At 51.7% G+C, this 8,057-nt stretch overlaps 3 protein-coding genes across 4 annotated transcripts in view; 2 read left to right on the forward strand and 1 right to left on the reverse strand.

Moving 5' to 3' along the window:
• Bsdc1 (BSD domain containing 1) overlaps positions 1-4,029 on the forward strand; it is a 27,614-nt gene extending 23,585 nt beyond the window's left edge. For both annotated transcript variants that reach the window (XM_019207117.1, XM_010621554.1), the window contains exons 10-11: positions 1,117-1,220; positions 3,154-4,029. In XM_019207117.1, coding sequence (XP_019062662.1) covers positions 1,117-1,220; positions 3,154-3,186 — 137 coding nt within the window. In that variant the 3' untranslated portion in view covers positions 3,187-4,029. The remainder of the gene's footprint in view (positions 1-1,116; positions 1,221-3,153) is intronic.
• Positions 4,030-5,003: 974 nt separating this feature from the next.
• On the reverse strand, positions 5,004-7,175 carry Tssk3 (testis specific serine kinase 3). The gene is made up of 2 exons (XM_010621558.3): positions 6,963-7,175; positions 5,004-5,853 (listed from the first exon to the last, which is right to left on the reverse strand). Exons 1-2 carry the CDS (start codon positions 7,105-7,107, stop codon positions 5,192-5,194), a joined length of 807 nt encoding a protein of 268 aa, XP_010619860.1. The 5' UTR covers positions 7,108-7,175; the 3' UTR covers positions 5,004-5,191.
• On the forward strand, positions 7,099-8,048 carry Fam229a (family with sequence similarity 229 member A). Its single transcript, XM_010621559.2, has 2 exons — positions 7,099-7,788; positions 7,860-8,048. Exons 1-2 carry the CDS (start codon positions 7,628-7,630, stop codon positions 8,008-8,010), a joined length of 312 nt encoding a protein of 103 aa, XP_010619861.1. The 5' UTR covers positions 7,099-7,627; the 3' UTR covers positions 8,011-8,048.
• The last annotated feature ends 9 nt before the right edge of the window (positions 8,049-8,057 follow it).

The raw sequence follows: 8,057 nt of genomic DNA on the forward strand, positions 1-8,057 counted from the left end.
TTTTTTTTTTTCTCTAAGACAGGGCCCTGCTATAGAGTTCAGGCTGGTCTTGTAGCCCAGTCTGGCCTCGAACTCCCAGTGATCCTTCTGCCTCAGTTGATCCTCCTGTCTCAGCCTTCCAGTGTGCTGGTGTACACTAGATGCGTTTGTGTGTGTGTGTGAGTGTGTGACAGAATCTCACTCCATTGCCCATGCTCGCTTCACACTTGTATCCTCTTGTGATTCTCCTGCCTTACCCTCCCAAGTAGCTGGGATGATAGCCAGCCATGTGCCACCATCTCAACCAGCTTCTCCACTCTTCTTTTTTTTGCGGGGGGTACCAAGGATCAAACTCGAGACCTTGCAAGGAAGGTGACGGAGCACTGAGCCAAATCCCTGGCCCCATCCACTCTTTAGTAACTTGCGTTTTCTCACTTAATAGTTTAAGAATGTTTTGCCATGCAAGGATATAAAATTCTTTGAACCACATCAAGCCAGGCATGGTGGCAGACGCCTGTAAGCCAAGCACTTTGGGAAGTTGAGGCAGGAGGATCAAAAGCTCAAACCCAGCTGGAGCAACTCATTGATTTAGTCTTTAAAAAAAAACTATAGTTGGGCATGGTGGCACACGCCTGTAATCCCAGCACTTGGGAAACTGAAGCAGGAGGATCGCTGTGAGATCAAGACCAGCCTGCGCTACACAGTTCCAGGTCAGTCTCAACTACATAGTGAGACCCCGTCTCAAAAACAAAAAAAAAGTTTACGTGCCAGGGATGTGGCTCATTGCGAAGGCCCAGGTTCAGTCTCCAGTGCCACAGCAAAGTAAAGCCACATCATATTCCATAATGTAACCATTTCTTCTAATTTTCTGTCAGTGGACTTTGAGGTTGTTTCTGAGTTTTCATCAGCATAATGGCACAATGGTTAACATCCTTTGGGTAAATTTTTTTTACTGAATCCAGGAATTTTCCTTAGATTCCTAAATATGAGATTGCATAGTGAGAGTGAAAGTAGATTACAGAGGCTTTGTTGCACCTTGTCTTGTTATCCCTGTTAAAGATTTCTGTCACCCCAGTTAAACCTCTTTAGTTCTCTATCTGCCCCTCCTGCATTTCATGCTGTGGCTCATGGTTCCAGGCTCAAGCACGGACATCAGTGAGGACTGGGAGAAGGACTTCGACTTGGACATGACCGAAGAAGAAGTACAGATGGCCCTTTCCAAAGTGGACGCCTCTGGTGAGGTGAGTGAGTCTGGTTGGCCACAGGCAAGCCAGCCCCTGGCGCTAGCATCTGAGAACTCTCCACCAGGTGTCGGCTGTAGGAAGGGTGCTGGCCCCTCCCTCATAGGCCCATGACTGCAAGCTGCTTCCCATTGGTTCTCGGGTAGATGGATGGGAGAGTTCTTGACTTTTAACTCTGTGTCCCAGTCTAAGGAACTGCTTAGAAATACAGTTGCTGAGGGCCAGGGATTAGCTCTGCTTCCACCGCCTGCTTCACAAGCGCGAGGTCTCAAGTTCGATCCCCGGTACCAAAAAAAGAAATACAGACCCTGAGCTGAGATGTTGTGCAGTGGCAGAGCACTTGCCTAGCTTTCAGAAGGTCCTGCATCCAGTTGCCAGCATCACCGAAACAAGGGGAAGGCAAATGAGAGAAACACACACAGGCTGGATTTTCATATTAGCAAACTGTAGCCCAGGGGAGGCAGTGATCTGCTCCAGAGTATTTCAGCTGGTGGCACACGTCTTTAATCCCAGCTACTCAAAAGACTGAGTCAGGAGGGTCAAAAGAAGCTCAAGACCAGCAATTAATTTAGCAAGACCCTTTCTCAAAATAAAAGCAAAAATGATTGGGGATGTCACATAGTGGTAGAGCATTTGCCTAGACTGCACAAGGTCCTGGGTTCAATCCCCAGTACCACAAAAAAGAAAAAATATCTTGCACCTACAACCTCATGTTTGCCAGGGTGTATAGAAAGTTCATGGTACCCTGTCATGCCACAGATGTTTCCAAGCTTTTTATCTTTACATCTGCTTTCCAAGTGTGTGCGTGTGTGTGTGTGTAACTGGGGATTGAACAAACATTGGGCTTTGAACTAAGCTATATGCATCTCTAGCCTTTTTTTTTTTTTAATCTTGAGACAGGTCTCCCTAAGATGCTCAGTTACCTAAGCTGTCCTCAAATTTGTAATCCTCCTGTCTCAGCTTCCCAGAATGCTGAGATTATAGCCATGTACCACTGTGCCTGGCTTTTGCAGCCCTCTCTCCGAACCCCAGTACTGAAAATTGAACTCAGGGCCTTTATGCTAAGCTACATTCCCAGCCCTTTTTTAATTTTAAGATCGAGTCTCATAAATTGTCCAGGCTCGAACTTGTGTCAGGCCTTCCAGAGTGCTGGGATTACAGCCACGTGCCTCACACCTAGCTTGCAGGCTTCTTTGAAACCTGACGCAAGTGGGCTGGGGATTAAGCTCAGTGACAGCGCCTGCCTGGAAAGCGCAAGGTCCTGAGTTCCATCCCCAGTACAAAAAAAAAAAAGAAAGCCTGACACAAGCCTTGGGCATGATGGCACACTTCTAGCTCAAGGCCAGTCTGAACTCCATAGTGAGACTCTGTCTCAAAACAAACAAAAAACCTGACAGGGCCCTTCTGTAACCCATTATACTAGGGAGCAGCTAACAGCAGGCTAAGAATTACAAGGCAAAGGAAGGTTCTCTGGGGAGACTTCAGCTGGGAGTTAAGAGTACTGAGCCCCTGGTGGAGATCTTCTGAGCACCTATAGGCCATGCCATCCTGCTTGGTCACGTGGCACCCCTGTCTTTCATAAGCATCACATTAATCTGCTCAGCAGGAGACAGGTCCTCAAGGGACTGGTGGACTTGCTTCCTCGGGCAGGGCATTCCCTTACAGAGTCCGGTGTTGGTGGTGGAAGCATTTCTGTTGGGTGTGAAAAATCAGGTGGGCAACAAACCCAGCCCTCGGGCAGAGGCAGCTCTGCACCCTGCACTTACTCCTTAAGACTAAAGGTTCATAGCAGGTCAGGGTATGGTGCAGGGTAGGGGTTGGGGACACTGATCCTGAAACGGAGGCAGTTCTGCTCAGCCAGGGAGGTTGGGTCTGGGCCGGACACAAAGGAGTAAATGTGTGTTTGTGCTCTCCGTTCCCCTCTCATTTACAGCTGGAAGATGTAGAGTGGGAGGATTGGGAGTAAGGGGAGCCAAAGTGAGCAGCTCCCCCACTACACCTCCCACCTCCCTGGCTCATCTCAGCCCAGCCCCGGATGACACTGAGAATGTTCCCCAAATGGCCTCTGCTGTCCCGTGCTCTGAGCACAGGTTCTGTGCTCCCTGCTGGCCTTTAGGCCTCTACTCACACCTGGGAAGGAGATCTCTAAATCCAAACCCAGAACTCTGACTTGTGCCAACCTTAGGATGATCTAATGGGAAGACACTGATGCCTTCACCGAGAGCCTACATTTTGCCACTGAACACCCACTGCTCTTGGGGACTCCTGCAGCAAAATCCCAAGGACAGCTCTGGCCCTTCTGTGTGCAGACAGAAGTTTAACCACCAGTCTCTTCAAGGAAGCAGAGACAATACATTGTCCACTCCTATGCAGGCCAGGACGCCGTGCCACCTGTCCTTGGCTAAAAAGGGGCAGTGAGCATAATTTGGTTCCTGTTGCAATGTGTGAGAGGCACTCATTTCTGGGAAATTTGCGTCTCTTGGGAATCTTCCCCTTCCAGCATATTCCACTCCTGGAAAGGATCTTTGGGGTTCGGAATCTAGAGACCAAACCAGAATTCACCTCCTTCCTTCTCTTCTGCCCACATGGGGATGTCCTCACAGTTTCCAGGGCTTCTTCATTTCAGATGCACCCAAGTCCTTAGCCCAGCTGTGCCACTGTAAGGTCCACTCTTGGAATCCTTTCCCTCCCCAAGAGAGGAGGGGGCCGCTCCAGGCACTCCTGTGCATTGCCTGGCAGAATACCTGTCCACCTCAGCTCCCCTGTAGCTTAAGGCACAAGGCAGCTCCCAGCAGTATGGAACAGTGAGCAAAAGCAAGCACTTACAGCCTGGAAAGGCCAGCTTCTCTGCCTCTGCCTTCTGCTTCAGAGAGGATGTGCCAGGGAAACGCCCTGGCACTTGGCAGGATTCTGCAAAGGCTCCCTTCCTAGAGACAGAGCCACCCTGCAGTCTGGTGAAGCTGCACCTCTTTTGGGGCAGTGAGGGCCACAGAGATTCCTGGAGACCCTGGTGCTTCGTAATGCTATTGTGGTGATTCTCGTACGTAAGCGGCTGTGTCCACAGTGACTGAGGGATGGTGGTCAGGGACGCCGAAGAGGGGTGGGGTGGAGAGAATGCTGAGTCTTTCTGATGGGGTGGGGTTTTTCTCTTTGTAATTAGTTCTTTAGTTTAATTAACTTTTTGGTTGTTTGTGCAATATTATATATTTTAAATTATAATGCGTCTCCCCAGAGTATTTTGTAGCCAGGAAAAGAAAATAGGAAGAAAAAAAACAACAAAAAAACCAGATTCTAACAGCTGTTAGTTTTGTAATTAAAAAGGAGAGAAAAAAGAACTTTGTCCTGAACCTTTTGCAGACTTGGCGTTAATATTAAAGAGATCCAGCAGAAGCCAGAAGGTGTCTGGGGGTCTGTTTCTGTCCCCCGGGGCAGCCACACTGGAGCCTGGGCAGGGCGCACACTCTGCAGGGGTGGCATCTCACTTGGAGCTGGAGGCACAGGTGGGGATACAGCCTGGCCCTGAGGAAGTCTCCGGTCCTCATCCCAGAAGCCAGGCTGAGTCTAGGATGGGGCCCCAATAGACCTCTCACCGAGACAAGGAGTCAGAGGCCGTTTCTGCATTCCCCACGCTCCTGCTTTTATTTGGGAAGGAGGTTGCAGCAGTCGTGATTCCACTTGCTCTTGGTCATTTTCCTCCTCTCCTCCCCCTGTATGGATAATTCTGGGTTCTAATTTCATGAGCTTTGAACATCTGTGTGAAAATCACTTGCCAGTGGTAATAAAAAAGAAGTCTGAATGAGGCCCTTGGTTCCATGAAGATCTTTAGAGGGAAAGAACAGTCTGGGGAGGGTGTAAGTAAGCTTTAGGGTAAGTAAATGTGTAAAATATACATATATATCACCATTTTAGAAGCGGATTTTGGGTTTGCTTTCTCCCCCTACTTTATTGGGGAGGACTTGCCATTTTATTTATCATGTGCTTGCTAGCCATGGGTGCCTACTAACTTCTTCAATGGAAGGCCGGAGGGTCATATCTGTTTCCAGGAGCCGCTTGAGCAGGTCCTGGCATTCAGAAGAGATTTCCAGATGAGGAGGGAAGGACACCCCCTTCTGCTGCTGCCAGAGCATCTTGGGGATGTCTGTGTCATCAAAAGGTAGGCTGGCACAGAGCATGACGTATAGGGCCACGCCCATGCTCCAGATATCGACCTTCTTGCTGTCGTGGGGAATACCCTGCAGTACCTCGGGGGCCGCATAGGCTGTGCTCCCGCAGAAGGTCTGGCTCAGCTCTCGGCGTGACTTGGGTAATATCTTGGCAAAGCCAAAGTCGGTCAGCTTCAGGTTGAAGCCCTGCAACAAGGCATTCTCACATTTGAGGTCCCGGTGGGCCACACCACAGCTGTGGCAGTAGCGGATGGCCTCGACCATCTGGCGGAAGAGGGCATTGGCCTGGCTTTCAGGCAGTGGTCCCCCATTCAGCACGCAGTCGAAGACGTCCCCTCCCTCGGCCAGCTCCATCACCAGGTAGACTTTCCCATCAGTGGACTCCAGCATCTCATACACCTGGATGATGTTTTTGTGGTCAAGGATCTGCACGATCTGGAGTTCCCGAGGCAGGAATCTCTGGATAAACTCTAAGGAAATAAGGGGAGGAAAGAAACTAGAAAGATCAGAAGGGCCCAACCCTTGCCTTGTGGTACGCACATGTAATCCCAGCACTTGGGAGGCTGAGGCAGAAAGGTTGCTGTGAATTCAAGGCCAGCCTGGACTACAAAGGGAGACCCTGTATCAAAGAAAGATCAGAAGGGGGCTGGGAATTTAGTTCAGTGGTGCCACCCCCTTGCCTTGCAAGTGTAAGGTCCTGAGTTTGATCCCCAGTACCCCCCCAAAATCAGAAGGGCCTAACTCATCACTCCTGACTCCTCCTGCCTTCCAGCTTCTGTCTACCCAGCACATCTGGGTCTTTGGCTTAATAGTTCCCATATGTGTCCATCAACTTGGATATTACAAAGAATATTCACTAGTAGTTGTGTTTATATTTTCAAAGGATCTACTCCCTGCCAACTTGAGGGATTGTGAGCAGTCTGTGAGATCGTGGATATCAGGGGACCTTAGACAAATCCATTGGGTCTCGGAGCCAAGCATGGTGGTACACGCTGGTCATCCCAGCACTCAGGAGGCTAAGGCAGGAGGTGTTTTGAGTCCACCCTGGGCTACATAGCAAGACCCTGTCTCAAAAAATGTTCAGAAATTTGATTTAGCTCATTGGCACCATGCCTGCTTTACAAGCATAAGGTCATGAGTTCCATCCCTGGTACAAAACAAACAAAAACAACCCAAGAAAAGCCATTGGATCTTGGGAGGCCTGATCTGCCCCACAGGTAGGAATGCCAGCTCTTCCCACCCTTCCTTCTGATCCCGTTTTTCCCAGGACCCTTGTCTCCCTCTTGCCCTTCTCTCCCTGCCTTGGTACTGGTCCCTGCCCTCTACTAGCCCTGCCTGTGGCTGCTGCCAGTGTCTGTTCACTCCTGGAATAGAAAAAGCCCAGGGCCCTTCACTGTGTACTGTCTTCTTGGGGTTTGAGTTGTGATGTTCTTAGGCTCCCATCCTTCGGTTCCCTACTGACCTATCTCAGAGCAGTAGTCTGACTTGATTTCTGTGGCTGCTGACTAAAGGGGAGAGAAGAGTTTTCACCCACTCACCTCAGCCAGCCCTCCCTTTCCCCAAAGGGGCCCCAGCTCACCTTCTGGCCCTCTTATCTTGTCTATAATTTTAATTGCCACTTTTCTTTGGTGTTTTTTGGAAAACGCTTCTTTGACTTTTGAGTAGGTTCCTTCCCCAATGGTCTTGCCCAGCTGGTACCCATTGGAGAGCAGAAAGTCCTCCATGCTGTCTTGATGCCTCCTTCCTTTCAGTCACCCTCTTAGCTCATGCTGCCTCAGTGAGGCAGCTGTACTTCACCATCGCCCTTGGCCTGCTCCTCTTCTCCCCCAAGGACTTCATCCACAGCCAACCCAGTGCTAGAACATTCTCCTCTGGTCGCAGCCACGGGTGGTGGAGAGGGAAAGGGCTAGACATTTTTAACCTCGGCCCGATTGTGATGTAAATACTGTGTGACCCTAGGCCCAAATGGGCAGCGGTCCTGCCCGCCCTCACCACCCCCAGACCTAGCACTGGTGAAGTCACCGCTCCCTGAGCCAGGCCCTGAGGGAGAGGAGTTGAGGACAGAGCCCGCGGTGTCTGCGTGGGCCAGGGATGCCAGACTCCTGCGCCCCGATCTGAGGGCCTGTGTGACCCGGTCTCTAGGCACCATAGCCTGAGCCTGCAGCCCCCAAGCTTGAGTCCCCGCGCTGAGTGCCAGAGTAGCCCTGGGCAGCGAGGGTTCCCTGGCGAGAGGAACAATCTGTGATGTCACAGCGCCAACGCACGGGTCACAGTGCAGCCCTCCCCCTCGACCACCCGGCCTGGGCGAGCGGCAGACACCTGCCCGGCCCCTCCTGGACCGGAGCAACCTCCCGTGGCCAGGGCTCGGGCAACCGCTTCCAGCCTGGGACCGGCCTCGGCCTCCGGCAAGTGAGGGGAAACCCGGAAGGGCGGGCGCAGGCAGGGGGCGCCCGGCTGACCGCCACTCCCCACGCAGAGTGCCCCGGGGCCTGGACATGAGTGCCCAGGAGCCCCCGCAAGGACGCAGATTCCCCATTGAGGCCGGAGACTCCCCTGGCCTTGCCGCCGCCCCCGAGTCCCAGGACAACCCGGAGACGGTAGCTACCGAGCACAACCCCGTCAGGTGAGGCCGGCGCCCCGCCCTGCGGCCCCGCGCTCCGCCCCACGTCCCATC

This window comes from Fukomys damarensis, unplaced genomic scaffold (assembly GCF_012274545.1).
Source record: "Fukomys damarensis isolate Sample0158 unplaced genomic scaffold, DMR_v1.0_HiC HiC_scaffold_23, whole genome shotgun sequence".
In the NCBI taxonomy this organism is placed as follows: Eukaryota; Metazoa; Chordata; class Mammalia; order Rodentia; family Bathyergidae; genus Fukomys; species Fukomys damarensis.

Excerpts from the sequence above, each read along its gene's own strand:
- Tssk3 (XM_010621558.3), bottom strand. The coding sequence starts at position 7,107 with ATGGAGGACTTTCTGCTCTCCAATGGGTACCAGCTGGGCAAGACCATT. Across the intron at positions 5,854-6,962 it reads CAAGATAAGAGGGCCAGAAG|AGTTTATCCAGAGATTCCTG; the intron begins GTGAGCTGGGGC and ends TTATTTCCTTAG.
- Fam229a (XM_010621559.2), top strand. The coding sequence starts at position 7,628 with ATGTCACAGCGCCAACGCACGGGTCACAGTGCAGCCCTCCCCCTCGAC. Across the intron at positions 7,789-7,859 it reads GGGACCGGCCTCGGCCTCCG|AGTGCCCCGGGGCCTGGACA; the intron begins GCAAGTGAGGGG and ends CTCCCCACGCAG.